At 40.1% G+C, this 18,956-nt stretch overlaps 1 protein-coding gene across 5 annotated transcripts in view; it reads left to right on the top strand.

Moving 5' to 3' along the window:
* The window catches only part of CRB1 (crumbs cell polarity complex component 1), a 241,576-nt gene that overhangs the window by 185,650 nt on the left and 36,970 nt on the right, over window positions 1–18,956 (top strand). For 4 of the 5 annotated variants that reach the window (XM_029618610.1, XM_029618608.1, XM_029618609.1 and 1 more), the window contains 2 exons: window positions 1,462–1,590; window positions 10,286–10,412. In XM_029618610.1, the coding sequence (XP_029474470.1) occupies window positions 1,462–1,590; window positions 10,286–10,412 (256 nt within the window). Of the gene's footprint in view, window positions 1–1,461; window positions 1,594–10,285; window positions 10,413–18,956 lie in introns of those variants that run through there. The other variant, XM_029618611.1, reaches the window with a different exon arrangement.

Genomic DNA, 18,956 nt, shown 5'->3' with positions numbered 1-18,956 from the left:
CGGCGTCATATGGAAAAAATCTTTTGAACTTGGTCAAGTAAGTAAGTAAAAAACCTTTTGGATGGGTATATGAGGACGGTAGCTTAAGTAGTTATTGTTTTGCTTTATTCAGTGCTCTCGGAAGTCCCTGAAGCAGACAATTTATGTGAAACACGGCCGATGTCGGGCAGGCAGCCCCGACCCCCAGGAAGATAACTGTGAACAGGTGGACTTTGGATGACATTATTGAAAGAGATAAGTACAGTAATATTGGTTTTCCAAAACAGACAGGAGTCGGGTTGACCACTAGGGAGAGCAATTATCAAGAAGAATCATATCATAATGAAAGCATTATTTGAACATATTAAATAAAAAATAAAAAATAAAAAAAAGGTAAAACAAAAATATATAAGAATGTTTGGAAGATCTTTTGGAGATCAAAGACGTTATGCAATATAATCGGTTTTAACTATAAAGTGGTTATCACACATATAGAGCTATCATACATAAAAACTCATCACAAAATTTCCCCTAATTGTGGGTTGATTATATTGTTGGGTAGGGGAATTGAGGTCTTTTAGTTCGTAGTTACCATAATATCTAGCCATGATCATTAATGCAGGCTAACCTTCTGTCTTTTAAATGCATGCAGAATTCTAGTGACTGCACTGGCCCTAGAGAAAACTGAAGGCAGGGCCCTTTGAGGGCTGAAAAGCTTACATAGCAACAATACCTTTTTTGTTGGTCCCTTGAAAAACTATCACAACCTGCAAAGTCCTTGCAAGTAGACAAATAAATAGATATGGAAATAATGTATCCATGCAAAACAAAATGATAGGAAACCAAAGGTACCCACAACAAACTAATGGTGCTTTGTTGTGGTTATATGGGAATTTCAGGAATAACGAAGAGTATGAGGTTGGGTCCATGAAACAGGAATAAGCCTAAGACTAGTCTTGGACAGGAAATATAGTCATGTAGCAGAGAGGGTGGGGAGAGGGCTCTGTACTCTGCCTTCTAACACTGGATGTAGATAAAATGTCAATCTAGTCACATCCCTAAGCTAAAATAGTGTATTACAATATAAAATCTATAGCTAACTGCTTACATTGTATATGATAAATTTAATAACTGAAAAGAGAGGCCCATTTAAAGAAATGTTTTGCTACTAAGTTTACTATTTTGAGTTATTATTTTGTGATATATTATTTCAAGTTATTTTATATACACAACTCTTGTAATCTAATTAAAAAAAAATAAATAAAGGAACACATCTGCATCCCTTATAGCCAATCACGAAGTAAAATTTGAGGTCATCTTGTAACATAGAACAGCAAAATATTAGAGGGCCAGACGCCTCTTCATTTTGATGTTAATCAATGCTTAATACTACTTATTAATTCAAACACAGAATTGGCATGTTGTATTAAATGGAATGTGAGATTGCAATGTTTCCTCCTGGTGTTACTATCGTTCGTCCAGATACAGTAGATTGCCGTCTACGATTTGTGGAAATGAAAAGAGAAACCTCACCTGCTACAACCACGGCAACTGCACCGAAAGCAGGAAGGAATTAAAATGCAATTGCCTGCCAGGCTTTACAGGAGAACGGTGAGACACAGCATTAAAGAACATGCTCTTACTAACCTTTTCTTTCAATTGTGTTCTTTTTCGAGCTATTTCACCCCCCTTTGGTTTTCAATTATGTGTGCTAGATCTCTTTTTATAAACTGTGCGGTGCCAGTTTCTTCATGTACTTTTTGAAATGAAAGTATATATACATCCCTTATTCTAGTGCCAAGAAAAAGCAAAAACATATATGGCCAGAGTAGAGGAGGGCAGGGTATGAAAACAAGAAACAGAGCACCCTTCATTACAGAAGCGAGAGAGACGAGCGAGGACCATGGGCCAGACGCTTCTACTTAGTAATCAAATCTCTGTTTAACTATGTCCTTTGTTGGTGTACAAATTAGAACCAAACTGGCAAATCAAATGCCAATTCTGTAGAAAATAAAGATGGGATTGGGGGGGGGGGGGGGGGAAGGGAATAATTAATAAATGCCGATGTTTGAATATTGGCACCAATATCCGGCTAAATTTTATTAGGATAAAATGTATCTGATTAAATGGTAGGCATTTCAGAGGTATTCCAGGATGGAGTCGAGATAGCCAAATATCAGGAATTAGCTGAATTCTAATCTGGGTTTGCTTGAGGAAACATTGCTGATAAAACTGTTGGCTGCTTTCCTTTTTTTAATCTGCTTTTGAGTGATTGAATAAGTTTTGCTCTGCTCCCTGTTTAAATTTAAATAAGTGCATTAGAAATCATAGGACTACTTTCACAAGGAATAGACTATTGAAATAAACTAGAGTGGTCTTACCTGAGTACTGTTAAAATAAAGAGGGGAAAAACGCCTTTCTCCAGGAGGAGGGGGAATTGGTTAAAACTGGAGGAAGGAAGCTTTGGGAGCTTTTCTCCGTTGGAGAAAGTTCTTTTTTACTCAACGCACAATTAAACTCTGGAATTTGTTGCCAGAGGATGTGGTTAGTGCAGTTAGTATAGCGGTGTTTAAAAAAGGATTGGATAAGTTCTTGGAGGAGAAGTCCATTACCTGCTATTAAGTTCACTTAGAGAATAGCCACTGCCATTAGCAATGGTAACATGGAATAGACTTAGTTTTTGAGTACTTGCCAGGTTCTTATGGCCTGGATTGGCCACTGTTGGAAACAGGATGCTGGGCTTGATGGACCCTTGGTCTGACCCAGTATGGCATGTTCTTATGTTCTTAACTATGTTTGAGCAGCATTTAAGAAAGTTATTTGTGGATTTAAAGGTCCCAGACACTTAAAACTTTTCCATCTTACCCCTTTTCCCACCTACCGTTGACATTGTTTATTTTGTATAGCATTAGAGCACATGTACAAGGGTGTAAATAAAAATGGAGTGCTAAATAACATACTTAGAAACTCCTTATACAGGTATTGTAGTAAAACAAATCTACACATGGCTGCTATTCTGTATAATAATTGTGGTGCCTTGGTCTTAAGGCAGACCATTTGCCTTCAGCTGTCTGCAATAAAAAAAAGTTGACTCAACTGAAAGAGGAATTGTCTATTTAAAAAAACAAACAAGCAATTCTCCAATTGTGCAGCATCCAAAATGTGTGCCCTGACTCCCACAAAGGATTCAGAAACCCATGAATGAATGGATTCCATTGGGCTCTGGAAGGGTACGATCTGTGGCAAGGAGATACCCACCCTTCCAAATGATACCCATACAAAATTCCTTTTCTGCACTGGTAAATGAAGATGCTCCAAAACTGGAAATTGAAGTGGTATCTGGAAAGGGAGACACTCAAGGCCTGCATCAAGACAGAGTGTCCCCTCTGCTGGGAGGCTGTCAGCAGAGGCACAAACTCAGGGAATCAGTTTGAGGGAATGCCTTCCAGGATCCTCACCTGGCAGAAATGCAAACCAGATTGTCAATGCCATTAAGGAAGAAAGTAAGGAATATAAAACTGATGTTATCATCTATCTGGGGACCAATAACCTTGCTAGAAACCGAGTCCAAGAAGTAAAGAGAGATCAGCAGAATCTGGGGAAGAAGTTTAGGTTCTCCTCACACCCTATTACCTTTTCAGAAGTATTACCTGTCCATGGAAAGGGAAAGCAAAGATTATGTCATATAGACGACGTCAATTCATGTCTCAAAATCTGGTGTAAAGGAAGATTTGGAAACATTAAGGGTTGAGGAAATGTAAGGAATGACCGTCTGCATCTGTCTGTGGCAGGAGTGAAGGATCCCATGTGAGAAACTCAGAGCATATCTCATCAAATGTTTAAACTAAAGAACAGGAAGTCAATGCAAACAAAATTTCACCCCGACACATACAAATACAGGAATTGGTTGGAGAAAAGAACAAAATTAGTCTACTTTTAGGCAGAAGCAAAGAAAAGGTTCTGGAAAAAGCAGGAAGCCAAGGGAAAAAAGCTGACGGAGAGAAGTCACATGACGATCAAAGTCATGGATTTCAGAAATACAGACTTTGTTAAAAAGGGGAAGTACCTTGAGAAGGAGCTACAAGGCTGGGGGAGGTGGGGGAAGAGGGAGAAGTGGAACAATAGTGGGCTAAATTAAAAGAAGCTATAACAAAGACAACAAATCTTTATGTAAGAAAAGTGGATACAAGTAAGAAAAAAAGAAACCCGATAAGGTTATCTAAAGAGGTGGGGGAAAAACTAAAGGCAAAAAGATCAGCGTTCAAAAAGTACAAAAGAATACAAAAAGACTCACATGGAAAAATATCTGGTGAAGCTGAAAGAGATGAGAAAAGTAATTGGGATAGCAAAAGCTTGAATGGAGGAAAGGGCTGCCAAAGGGGTAAAGTGAGGAGACAAAACATTTTTCAGATATATAAGAGAAAGGAGTAAGGCCAGAGGTGTTATTGTAAGACTGAAAGGAGACAAAAGTCATTGTGTGGAGAAATATGAGGAAAAAGAAGAAGCATTAAACAAACACCTCATTTCGGTGTTCACTAAAGAAGACCTTGGAGAAGGACCATCACACCAATGGAAGTGGGGTAGATATCACTCCATTTATGGAAGAGAGTGTTTGCATGGAACTAGCAAAACTAGAATTGCACAAGACCATGGGACCAGATGAGATACATCCCAGGATACCGAAGGAACTGAGAGAGAGGCTGGGAGGTCAGCTGAAAGACCTGCTTGCAAACTGGAGTGGTGCTGGTCCTATTTCACAAAAATGGTAGCAGGAAGGAGCCTAGAATCTTCAGAATGGTTAACCTTACCTTGGTGGTGGAAAAATCTAATGGAGATGCTTTTGAAGGAAAAGCTAGTGAACTATCTGAAATGAGTGGGTTGAATGATCTGCGACAATATGTTTCATCAGAGGAAGATCATATCAGACAAATCTGATTGACTTTTTTGATTGGGTGACTAGAGAATTAGATCAAGGATGAGACTTGATGTGATTTAACTGGATTGTACCAAAGCTTTTGATACAGTCCCACATAGGAGGCTGATGAACACATTGAAAAGCCTGGGAATAGATCCTAAGGTGGTGGAATGGCTCATAAATTGTTTGACTGACAGATGATAGCAGTGGTCATAAATGGAGCCTGCTCTGAGGACAGAAAAGTGATAAGTGATGTGCCTTAGGGATCGGTTCTCGGACCAGTTCTGTACAATATCTTTGTAAGTGATATTGTGGAAGGGTTAGAAGGAAAAGTTTGTCTTTTTGCTGATGACACTAAGATCTGCAACAGAATGGACACACCTGAAAGAGTAGAGAGCATGAACTAAAATATAAGAACACGTGAGGAGCAGATGAAGGTTTGGTAGTTGAGATTCAATGCCAAGAAGGGCAGAGTCATGCATTTGGAGTACAGAAATCCAAAGGAGCTGTATGTTAAGGGGGGGGGGGGGCACCAAAACCTGATGTGCACAGACTGGGAGAGAGATCTCGGGTTGATAATGTCTGATGATCTGAAGGTGGCGAAGCAATGTGACAAATTGGTGGCTAAGGCCAGAAGAATGCTGGGCTGCATAGAGAGAGGTATAAGCAGCAGGAAAAAGGACATGATAATGCCCCTGCACAGGTCATAAGAACATAAGAAATTGCCATACTGGGTCAGAGCATGGATCCATCAAACCCAACAGTGGCCAATCCAGGCTACAAGTACCTGACAAATACCCAAACATTAAACAGATCCCATGCTACTGATGCAATTAATAGCAGTGGCTATTCCCTAAGTCAACTTGATTAATAGCAGTTGATGGACTTCTCCTCCAAGAACTTATCCAAACCTTTTTTGAACCCAGCTACACTAACTGCACTAACCACATCCTCTGGCAACAAAGTCCAGAGCTTAATTGTGTGTTGAGTGAAAAAGAATTTTCTCCGATTAGTTTTAAATGTGCTACTTGCTAACTTCATGGAGTGCCCCCTAGCCCTATTATCCAAAAGAGGTCATTGGTGAGGCTACATCTGAAGTGCTGTGTTTAGTTCTGGAGACCATATCTAAAAAGAAATTGGAGTCTGGATGGAAGCGGTCCAGAAAAATGCAACTAAAATGGGTGGGGTCTGCACCAAAAGATATATGAGATGAGATTGAAAGACCTAAATATGTATACACTGGAGAAGAGGAGGGACAGAAGTGATATAATAGTCTTTTAAGTACCTGAAAGGTATTAATGCACAGGAATCAAAAACTTTTATGATGGAAAGAAAACTGTAGAACAAGGGGTCATAATATGAAGCTCTAAGAAGGTCAAGTCAGAACCAATGTCAGGAAGCATTTCTTTACAGAAAGGGTGATGGATGCATAAAATGCCCTCCCAGTAGAGGTAATGAGGACAAGGATGGTAATGGAATTCAAAAGGGCATGGGATAAACACAGCGGATTCTTGGTGGCTAAATGATGGAGAAGAAAGAGTAACCCTTGTTGATTGGGGTAATCTGCATAGAGCAACAATTGTCCTATGAATAAACAACCACAAAAAACACACACAAAAAAGATTGCTGGTCAGATTGGATGGACCACTTGGGTCTTTTTCTGCCGACATTTACTATGTTACTGTCTCCAGACATGTACAAGAGCAGGGTTAAAGTTCTCTGAGAATATGTCCCTCCTGCTGTAGGCTTATGATTTGATTATTGACTAGAGATGTGAATCGTGTGCCCGATCGTCTTAACGATCAGGTTCGGATGGTGGGAGGGAAAAATCGGATCGTTAGAGATTGTGAATTGGAATCGTTCCGATTCCAATTCACATTGTTAAATTTTTAGTGAGGCCTGAGCAGATAAACAAAACCCCACCGACCCCCCCCCCCAAAAAAAATGTTAAATTACCTGGTGGTCCAGTGGGGGGGGGGGGGTGTCCCCGGCGTGATCTCCTGCTATCGGGCCATCGGCGCCATTTTGGCTACCACTGATAAAAAGGCGCCGATGGCCTGAAAAAAAAAACCCACCCCGACCCTTTTCAAATTACCCCTTTGCTTCTCCCACCCTCCCGACCCCCCCAAAAACCTTTTAGATGTACCTGGTGGTCTAGCGGGGGGTCCAGGAGCCATCCCTTCAATCGTGCCGGTGCTGGAGGTTTCAAAATGGCGCCGATCGCCTTTGCCCTTACCTTGTCACAGGGAGCGACGGTCACTCCCTGTGACAAGGTAAGGGCAAAGGCGATCGGCGCCATTTTGAAACCTCCAGCACCGGCACGATTGAAGGGATGGCTCCTGGACCCCCCGCTAGACCACCAGGTACATCTAAAAGGTTTTTGGGGGGGTCGGGAGGGTGGGAGAAGCAAAGGGGTAATTTGAAAAGGGTCGGGGTGGGGTTTTTTTTTCGGGCCATCGGCGCCTTTTTATCAGTGGTAGCCAAAATGGCGCCGATGGCCCGAGAGCGGGAGATCGCGCCGGGGATCCCCCCCCCCCACTGGACCACCAGGTAATTTAACATTTTGGGGGGGTTCGGGAGGGTGGGGGAGTGTAAGGAATTTGTTTTAAAAGGTCGGGGTGGGTTTAGAGGTTGTGTTGGTGTGCCGGTTTTCCCACCCTCCCCCAAATAATTCCCGTGCCCTATTTAACGATACAATATAAATGCTCCTGACGATAAATCGTGGGCATTTGTATTGTATCATGTACTCTAACGGTTTAGAACGATTTTAAAATTATCGGACGATAATTGTAATCGTTCAAAAACGATTCACATCCCTATTATTGACTTTTAGGGGAGAAGGAGCTTTCCGGGCCTATGGCCCACAACATTATGTTACATTTTTTGGAAGGCTTAGGGCTCAGGAGGACTCGGTCAGCAGTGCTGGCTTTGCTTTCACTGGGGTGAGGGGTCGGTCTGGAAAATCCACTCAGTCAATTTTTTTTACAACTAGAATTGCTAAACTGGCTATATGCTTGGAATATAGCTGGTCAGATTATTATCCGGGAACACATTCCCAGATAACTTTGATATTCAAGGATAACTGATTAGGTTTCAAAATTATCCAGGGGTGTATACCTGAATAGCTTTATTCCTCAATGTTCATTTATCCCACAGAACATCCATTTTAGTGTTTTCGGAGTATTGGCCTCTGTGTGTGTTCAGAACCAACACATATTAACAGATCGACCATAGCGAGTTAGATTCTGAAGGAAGGGAGATCCACATTTAATATAGGAAATTTGATTGCTATAATTTTGCCTGGATGTTTCTAAACTTTTGATTCTATGTAAGGCTAGTTTCCAAAGAATTGTCTCTGTCAGAGCAGAGAGAAGACTGTGAGGAAATCAGATTTGGATTTTTTGCTTCTTTATTTTTTCTTGAACAGGAAATTATAAATATATATTAATGAATCTTACAGGCATATTACAGGGGATCTTTTTACCACCAGAACAAAAACAAACCCTCACCACCAAGCTGAGTGACAAAAGAGTTCACTGCAGCAAGTCTGGAACATTTTATGAACAGAAAAGGTCATGGTCATTATACAAAAACGGGTAAAATAGGACAGGCCTTTAAAGGAGAAAGGAATTGATGGGTTTGACAGTGTAACTAGATCATAAGGAAATGTGTGGATCAGGAAGCATTTTTCTCCACTTTGCTGCAGACTGTTATTGGTTTACCTTTTTTGGATTATCATATGGCGGTAGGCTGACCTCTGACCTTCTTTCAATTATTGTACGTAACTACCTGTGGCTAACAAGGCGTCACCTGGAGTACTGTGTTCCATTATGGAGGCTGTAGCTTAGCAAGGATATAGAGATGCTAGAGAAGGGCAACCACAATGCTGCAGGATTTGTACCGGAAGCCCTATCAGACTGAAGAAAATTAATATGTATACCCTAGAAAACCAGGTGAGATGGGCTATGATACGGATACTTAAATACATGAAAGGTACAAATGTATAGAAAGCTGTAGAACTTGTGGTCACAATATGAAGCTCCAAGCGAGTAGGTTCAGCAACAAGGTCAGGAGGTATTTTTGTTCAAGGAGAGGGTGGTGGATGCCTGGAATGTCCTCCTAGAGAAGGTGGTGATGACAAAGATAGTAACAGGCTTCAAGAAAGCATGGGATAAGCACAGAGGATCCCTGGTGGCAAGCGAACAGTAAGGAAGCACTGGGCAACCGTCACTGAGTGACAGTTGCAGCCCAGGGCAGCAGTGATATGGCTGCATTGGTCTTCCTGGATGCTTGGAGAAACCTGCAGACAGCGGCAGTTGCAACTCTAAAGGTGGACAACACAGGAATGGGAGTTGTGCTCCATGTGAAATTTGATTTATTTTGGGTATGTGCATAAAATCGCTGCTTAGCAGACTAATTGGGCCTTTTTGGTCTTTATCTGCCATCATGTACTATGTTACTATATTATTGACGATTACGGAAGACTATAACGAATGTTATTGCCCTTTACAGGTCTTCGTTTCCAACACTCCTGCCTTTGATACACTGGTGTGATCATCTCAAATAGTAGCTTGGTCTTATTCCCCCAATAATGACGACTAAATTCCCCCGTGAGATTGTTGTGCTTAGTAAAAAGGCAAAAGTAAACAGAGAAGACTTTTCAAGGAATAATTGTAATACAAATTGAAGAGGAAGGAATCGAGTGGGGGGAAGAAACGTATAGCATTTTAAGTATAATAAACCATAAATACACAATTTTTGAAGTTTAACAAAAGTACATGAAAAAATGTCTTTTACATAATTAATAAGTAAGTTCTAAATATCTGGAATGCACTCTGCAGTGCTCAGAGAAAGTCATTTTTACTATTATTTATATAATCAACTTCATTAAAAGTGGAGAAGAAAAGACCCATTAGAAGTATCTCATATTCCCACAATTTCAAATGATGGGTAACAAAGAATAACATTTTTTTTTAAATACAGTATCTTGCAAACTTTGATCTATATTTTGCCTAATGAACTCTGTTTTTTAATAACTTTTGTACCAATCACTACCTAGTAAAGCAAGCCTGTTACATTGGTGATTATTGCTTAAATACCCATATTAATTAATACCTCACAAAAGCATGTCTAACTGTATTCAAACCAGCATTAAAAACTTCAGATACATCAACAATTCAGAGAATGATTCATGGTGGCTCTTAAGGAAGTGAGTTGCATCACAAGCCAAGTCATGCAATGTGGCATGATGGGACATTCCAGTCATGCAGTAATTTGCTTTCAGAATGGAGACTCTCTCCTGATTGAGGCATCAAGGGGTAGTCTAAATTTGTGGTATAGAATATAATTTCATTAATGACATTGTTTTGCTTACTATTTCATGCTTTTCAGATGTGAAGTTGACATCGATGAGTGTGAGTCTGACCCCTGTCTGAACGGAGGCCTGTGTCAGAACCTACCGAACAGATTCCAGTGCATCTGTGATGTCAGTTTTGCCGGAGACCGCTGTGAGATAGATGTAAGCGACATCTCCTTTTATGTCTCTTTGTTACTGTGGCAGAATCTTTTTCAACTTCTTTCCTACCTCATTCTGCGAATGGATGATGAGCCAGCAGTTGACTGGGGGGAACAGGAAAATTACTAGTTAGGCCAATCTAGTGTTTATATTCTTTGAAATATTGAGCAATAGGAGATGCTTTGAACTGAGTTACAATGGCTCTATTCATCATGTTATATACATTTCTGCTATTTCCCCATCATTTTCAATGGGAAAGCACTATGGGAGAGCATTGAATAAGTGTGAAAGATATTGATGAATACAGTCACTGAAAAGTAATCCAAAAATATATTCTGTATTTTGGAACACTTGCTAATAGTAGGTTTGCATAAATTCTTATACTGCTTTAAAAGCAAATATTTATTTTATAATATAATATAACCTATTATAAATAGCATTTTTCATACAAATGTATTTTACAAACAGTTTCCTTAACAGAAAATGAGACAAATGATTTTTACAATTAAATGTTTCTTAAAGTGGGAGGAATGAAAAGGGTGAAATGAGTTTAAAATGCTATTTTCAACTAAGCGATTGATTGAAGCACAGTTAAGTAACTTTGAATTTAATCCTTTCAGAGATGGACAGTCTGGGAGGTTTCTCAGGATAGAAAAGGTGTGGACCCATTCTGTAATTTAATTATGAAATCAAACAACCACATTTCTGCATGAAGAGTTCTATAAAAAAAAAAAAAAAGGCAAAATGAGACAAGTAGCTGGATAATTAGAATAATAGTTATGAGAGCAGTTTTACATAGATATGACAGATATAAATAAGAAAGGATACAGTGACTTAGAACTACAACTGATGTCATAGCTACTGAAAAAAAGAGACCAGTATGAAATCAGAATTAATGAAGAGTATAGGAGAGTTTATATCGTATTTAAGAACCAGTGTAAAAAAGGTAGAGGAAGCTGAATTTGAGCTGAGGTTTTGGGAAAGGGGTAAAAGATGCCTGATCAGATACCATCGCAGAGGGGCCTTAACGTGGAGGTAAAGCTACCTTCCGAGACACAGAGAGGACCGTTAAGATGAGCATAGTCATTTTGTGAAAGCTATAGTACCAACATGCAGCAGAGAGCAGCCGGAGAAGGAGATTGTGTCCAGACGTTAGTGGGTCTCTCATTTGAAGAGCATGGTTTAGAAATTAAGGTCAGCACAGTAAGTTTTGTACCTGTTACACTGCTTCCCCTGGTTATAGTTAGAATCAGATCAGTTTATTATCATAATGTGACTTGATAATGAAAAAAGCCCAAATGTTGAAAGCTGAATTTTACATGTATTTGTTGCTTGCTATGTCATAAAAGTTCGGACACACCAGAAGTTATACGTAATACTCACCAGTAGAGAATATAAATATTTTATGAGCAATAAAAGTGAAGGGAACTTTTTCCGAGGAGCACGCATCCCCTTTATTAATCACAACATTTTTTTCTTATACAGGAAGTGGAAAGCTCACACTGAGATTTGGTTGTTTTTTTTTAATCTAAGATTTGCTTTTGTGTTAAACTTTTCTCACATTTCTTTCATGTTCATTTCTTAAATGACCAAAGCAGACTGCACTGATGGGTATGTGCATGAATTCTAAAAACATGAAAACATAGCACCTGCACTTCTATGCTACTAGATACACCTCCTGACTGATCTTCTCTACTAGACCTTATATGAGAATATTTTGAATTGTAAAGGTTCTGAAGCTGGCAAATGGTTTGATTTCTTTTTGATGATTTTTTCCCAACAAGTAGAATACTGTCATGATATGTACATGTAAAAGGATGATATAGCATGTAACATGTCAAAGCCATGAATATCTTAAGGAGCTATTTGGTCTGATGGCAGAGTAACGTAACTGTACGTGAACAGCACCAAGAATTGTTCTTCAGTTTATTATGTTTATTAATATTTTTTAATCGCCTATGCATCTCACCCAAGGTGATGTACAGTTAAAACATACATATTTTGTATATATATTTATGGAAATATTGGTGGCCATTTTACTACTTGGTTTATCCCAAGTTATTTCTTACCTATGGGAATGATATTCAAAAGATTTCCCTGGCTAGAATCAGGTTTTATCCAGGTAAATCTCCCCATTTAAAAATCTGATCCCTGTAATTGGCTAAATATGTGTGGTTAAAGTTCCAAGTCCCAAAATTTAGCTGTGTAAAAAAGGGGCCAGTCAGAAGCACTGAATAACATTGTACAGATAAAAGGGTAAATTTAACTGGTTATCTTATGCGCTCCGAGGTGTTTGAATATTGACTCTTATGTGTTCTTGGGTATTCAAATGCACTCCCTATGTGGAATTTACTGTACGTGATCAATGATTGCACCTGAAATTCCTGTAATGCATGCTGACAAGAGGAAAGAGAACTGGGAGCTTCATGCATTCTGCTGTCAGCCCTGGACTTTCCATGCATGTTTAATTCAGACGCTAATACCCAGCCTCCTAAAACAGCACATCATGTATGTAACATGTTGTTTGAATTTTCGGAATCTTTAGCTATCCTGCTCAAAGTATAGTTTAGAAGTATATAGTGCAATCTGTTTATAAGGTGCATTGCTGTAAAACCAGGCCTGATATTAGGATACTTTACTTCTATTTATAATAAGCATCTCATTTTATCATGTAAAATACAAAAAATATAAAATCTGCAGCATGCATGAATTACCCATGTCTTACTCTACAGGACATGAAGACTCATGTCAATATGTTCCCATTAGGTATCTCACAAAATGGGCTATCACTTTAAATCTGGAGAACATGGCAGTGCAAAATTGGGCGGCTCATCATGACAAATGTGTGATGGTGAAACTCATGCTATATCTCCTTTCAGAAAATATGCACTTGCCATGCATCCATCAATAAGCAAAATATGACACTGTCAGCCAATCTGATATACTACTATACTTTAATGAAGATAAGAACTTTTGTGCAATCTGCACCCTGGCTTTCAGTAGATGACTGGTATATAAAGTAAAGGATAAATAGTCAAATCTATTTTAATAGGTATGAATTTCAGACAAATAACCCAGTCACTTTCATACTGCCATTGGCTCTAAGATTTCTGCTATTCACTGCAGGTCTGCTGGAAGCAGATTATATAATGCATATTCTGTATATATAATACATTAATATATATCTACAGTATATAATTTATAAGTGAAGCTGGTGAAATAGCTTGATTTGTATAGGAAATGAGAAAAAGTCCATTTGTATATGATCTTGTTTTTGCATACTCATGTATTTCTAAATTTGCTATAAGTAGCTTCTGTCTTTTCTTCCATGCCTGTCTCCATTTAACATCTTCTAAATTTAGAAATTCAGTTCTTTTTCCTTCCCTGTATTGCATTTATGTATTCTTAGTTTCATTGTATGTGTATCTTTCTTACCTTTATATGTTGAAATAAATCTCTTGCCTTTAACTTCTCACCATTTTTCAATTCCTCTAAATATATCATGGTATAACAATTTATTGCATAGTAGCATAACTTGCAGTAATATTATAGCATGTGATAATGTATATGCCTGTGTGATTTTTGCTGGTATAATATGGGCCAATTTAGTCCAAGGCAACTTTAAGATCATGATCATTCCCTCCCTCAATAAGATACTCTTATTTCATTTCATTTATTAAAATGTATTAATCGCCTGTCACAAAATAGGTCTAGGCGATTTACAATAAAACATACATAAAATAATCTGAAAACAGAAAGTACAACAAACAGTCATACCATTAGCAACAACAAAGAATAAATAACAAGCACAAAACAGAACATGTTTACCAGAGGAAGTTCAAATTGTTTTGATCAACAAATAATAATCCATCATCAAATTTAGAGCACACCATACGCATATTGAAGAAGAACATTTTTTAATTGATGCCTGAATTTTTTAAAGTTATCTTGTGTGTGTAACTCATATGGAAGGGAATTCCATGAGGCAGGAGCAGCTACAGAAAAAGATGTTTCACGAGTTGAGGAAAGATGCGCAAGATGGACAGAGGGTATGTCAAGTAGACCAAGTTGTGAGGATCTCAACCCATGAGTAGGTTAATAAATTCTTAATAATGCATTTGTCCAAGGAGGAGACTCAGGACTAAGTAATTTGAAAACTGTCATAGCAATCTTATACCAAATCCGCTCAGAGATAGATAACCACTTTAGATTAGAAAGAATTGGTGTGATATGCTCAAATCGCTTAATGTTAGAAACAAGTCTAGCAGCTGAATTAATTAATAACTGCAAAGGTTGTAGAGTGGATTTAGGTAAACCTAATAACAAGTTGTTATAATAATCAACATGTGGAAAGATGATAGCTCGCACAACAGTATGGAAATCTGAATCAAAGAGCAAATGACGTAATCCTGATAGTAAACGAAGTATCTAGATACAATGACTGTGTCATTTGAATCTAATAAGAAAAAATATTCTCTTTGGATGTTACTAGCTGAAAAGCTATGATGAAACCATGCAAAACTTCAAATGCTTTTTCAACAAGAGATCTAAGGCACCCTATTCCTTCCAGCAATGCCACAGGTCAGGAATGCAAGAAATGGATGCCCTCCCACAGCAAAGGTCCAGGAGAAAGTCTGTGGTGTCTTAGGAGCATAAAGTCTTTAACCAACAATTTTACCTCATTCTTTCCAATAGTGTCACTGTTCAAACATCCGGCAAAACAATCTCTATCACAGTCTTAGACTAGCGGAATGAGATTCTGTAGTCTTTCTACTTCCACTACTAGAGCAGTCCCTTTTCCATTAGTCCCTCTGTCTTTTTCATCTCTTATATGTGACAGAGCTACCCCATTAAGCAGATACCATCCCAAGTCATCCTGATAGATCCCAGTCTTTAACTTTAATCTAACATCGGCTTCTGGTATATTACAGCCACTCATTCTTTCAGCATTATACAGTCTCTCTGAAACTGTTTCCTCTGCAGCGTGTGGCCGACTCAGGCTCTAAGGGCCTGGTTTTGAAGGATCCAGCTCCTACTGCCACCTCCCACTGTAGCCTACAGCTGAGCTTTAGACTTTTTCTTTTTCCTTTTCCTCTCTAGCTGTGGCAACATCCATCCATGGCAGGGTTCCTACAAAGCTTCTATCATGCAAAGCTCCTTGTTCCTAGAGAGGTTTCCACCACTGGTCTCCTACGTCCATAAGCTCAGCCTCTTCCTCAGGGCTGTTGCTCACCTCCACCTCCATCTGTTCTGTTGCTTCTGCTGGTTCTAATAGAGCACCTTCCTTTTCTTATCCCACCCCTCCTTCTGGAAAATTCTCAACCTGCTCCCAACACATCTGGCTCCCTCCTCCCCTTGGTGATGTAAAGCCTGTGTGGTTCCTCCCCATCCAGAGCCCCAAGGTCTTATGGGAATTGGAATCTTCCTCCTATTCTGATCTCTTTTATATTCTGGGTTCAAAAAGGGTTTGGATAAGTTCTTGGAGAAGTCGTCCATTAATGGCTATTAATCAATTAGGGAATAGCATCTGCTATTAATTGCATCATTAGCATGGGTTCTTCTTAGTGTTTGGGTAATTGCCAGGTTCTTATGGCCTGGATTGGCCACTGTTGGAAACAGGATGCTGGGCTTGATGGACCCATGGTCTGACCCAGCATGGCAATTTCTTATGTTCTTTTCCAGGTTTTCCTGGCCAGGGGTATATAATACCCAATACAATACTATGGTAGTATGGGACCTTTTCCAAGTGGAAAATATAAAGAAACCTTTTGATTTAAAAATAATCCCCCCCTCTGCTTTACAGTATATACTTTTCATCAAAGTTGAATGTCTTCTCTCATTGTGGAGGCCAACATAACTGTGGATTCTGTAGAAGTACAGTTGTATGATAATAATGGACATTATAGTACTGACATTGCCTCAAAGTCTTTATAAACAAACTGGCAGGGGGATTACAATGAGAGTATCTATGGGACTAAGGTTAAGTCAACGGCAAAGGAAAAGTCATTGAACAAAGTTTGAATGGAATAGGAATCTTGAAAAGAATCCCCTGACACAATCACAACAAATGTAGGACTGTTGTAGAGGTGCTATATTATAATAACTCTACAGTACTAAATATTTAATATTGAATTTAGTCAGGAGTCATTTTCATCATCATTTATTACATACTTTTCCATCTTGAAAGATCAATGTATGTTGTAACAGAATTGAAAACAAAATTAAAATGAATAGGATTTTTTTTAAATTTCATGATTTACTTTTGATAAAACATCTTCAAATGAAGTACAATCGAAATCAATCATAATTCAATATAAATAATATACAATCTACTAAATAAAAAACAAATCATTTATAAAAAATAAAATACAAAACATATGAAATCCAATTAAAAAATTCAAACATAAATCAATCATAATAATAAAATAGAATCAATACAAAATCAAATAACCAAGAATAAATAATGAATACAATTCATGGGATGGGATAATAGCTTCAATGGGGCTAGCATCAAGTGAGGCACATATGGGTAGGATAGCAACACAGGTAACATGGGTACATTTGCACTGTAATTAAGGCAGGAAACATTTGTGGGTTATCAGAGGTTTGGGGTATTGTAGTGCAGCTGGGGCAGGTAGCCCTTGGGATACATTACTGGAGGTCAGAAGTGCATGACTAGTGAAGTTTAGGTGTTTGCAGCATAGGACTATAAGAAACATTGTTTTGGACTCTCAATTAGGCTTAGTTGAGATTCAGAGAAGGGAGCCGTCCTGCCCCAACTAAGGAAGGGAGGCCACAACCAGCGAAGTGCTGCGCTTCTGGAGCAAAGGAGAAGGCAGAGGCTGGGGGGGGGGGGGGGGGGGGGTTGGCCCAGCAAACAGAATTTAAAAGTGGGCTGGCCTATCCCCCAGCCTCTTCTTTCGGTGGTTTTGCTAGCTAGGGTAAGGGCTTGTGGTTATGCTTCCTACCGTGGCCTGCCTTTGCTGCCTTGATGGAGTCCTGCAGTCTATTACAACCCCACCAATGGCTGCCTCACAGCTCCTTCTTCAGGTACTTGGCTGGTAATCGCTATAATTAAAACAAAACAAATGCCCGCAAGGCTTACCGGTGAATTGGCCTCATGCAGACCCTGCCGAAGTGAGCAAAGTGTGGCCAACAGTATTCCATCTTGGGATATCGGATAGTGGATCATCGGGAGCACTGCTCGTGAAAGGAAGAGCCCCTCTAAAAGTATTGCATTCCAAGTCATGGTGGAATCTGATGCAAGGATTGGGATCCTGGACCGGGAGCGGTCATTGGGGTAGGAGTCCAGGCCCAGCACGTTGGACAGGGGAGAGATCTTTTGCCCTCTGACTTCTAACATTAAGGTCAACTTCCTCGGGCCTTTCCCCCTCTTTTTGGTTGGCCTGTTAATTGTGCTCGGCTGCGCCATGTGCGCAGAGCAAGTTTTGGGGCCTATGGTGGGTCTGCACTGGTGATGTCTATTAGGGTGATGGCAGTTGGGAAGTGCAGGCCAGCCTCTCCTAGTTTGTGGCGGCTTGTGGCGCAGGATTAGAAGCCCCCTGTTGCGGCAACGGTCTGGTGAGTTAAAACACAGACACACACACACACAAAAGGGGGGATCCCTTCTTCTCCAGCAGCTGGCCAATCCTTCTGGCACCAGGTACTGGAGAAAGGGGGAACACACCAGGGGGATGAGGATGGAGACCGGGGATTGCCTCAGTATAGCAGGGAGCGGGCACATGGCCTGCTGTATCGGCGGGGGGCGAGTCTTTGCTGGGCTCTATGTTTGTGTGTGTGTGGGGTGGCCTGAGGGCGTGTATGGTCCTTTCCCACTGTCCTCCCCCACCCCATTGGTCTGGCAGGCAGCCCAGATATTGGGGTAGTCGGATGTAAGAACATAAGAACATAAGAATATGCCATACTGGGTCAGACCAAGGGTCCATCAAGCCCAGCATCCTGTTTCCAACCGTGGCCAATCCAGGCCATAAGAACCTGGCAAGTACCCAAAAACTAAGTCTATTCCATGTTACCGTTGCTAGTACAACAGTAACAAGGACTTGGTGCCCCCGGCTCCCTGACCAGGGTGCAGAAGCTCTTTCAGGTGGTCGTAGAGGGACATGGGGGGCAGTTGCTCCTTGACCCCCAGTTGCTCGGCAGCATAGGCCTGGCTTGAGTAGGGGACACGGCTATGTTCACTTCACCAGAGTCCATTCCCCTCCACCCTGAGTAGTCAGGGCACATCTGTCTCCTTAACTTGCTGCTTTGGGACCTTTTGAATTCAGTAGCGGCCTGGCAGAAGATGCAAGTGGCCTCATAATTTGCACAAAGAGTAGCACAAGGTCCCAATGTAGGCCTGCTTTCTGTTCGAGGAGGGCAGAGTGGTACTTTTTGGACACCGGTTCATAACCAGTGTGCAGGTCTTTAATTCTCATTCTCTTTTTCAGGGACTATGCGACTGAAGTGTTAGGCATCCATTGTAGACCATACAAGCAGCCAAGGTCTCAAACAACCTACATGAAAATTTGTCTTTTACTTGAAGTAAGC

Source organism: Rhinatrema bivittatum, chromosome 10 (assembly GCF_901001135.1).
Source record: "Rhinatrema bivittatum chromosome 10, aRhiBiv1.1, whole genome shotgun sequence".
In the NCBI taxonomy this organism is placed as follows: domain Eukaryota; kingdom Metazoa; phylum Chordata; class Amphibia; order Gymnophiona; family Rhinatrematidae; genus Rhinatrema; species Rhinatrema bivittatum.
The sequence above is the reverse complement of the archived record's forward strand: the minus strand, read 5'-3'. Positions and strand labels throughout refer to the sequence as shown.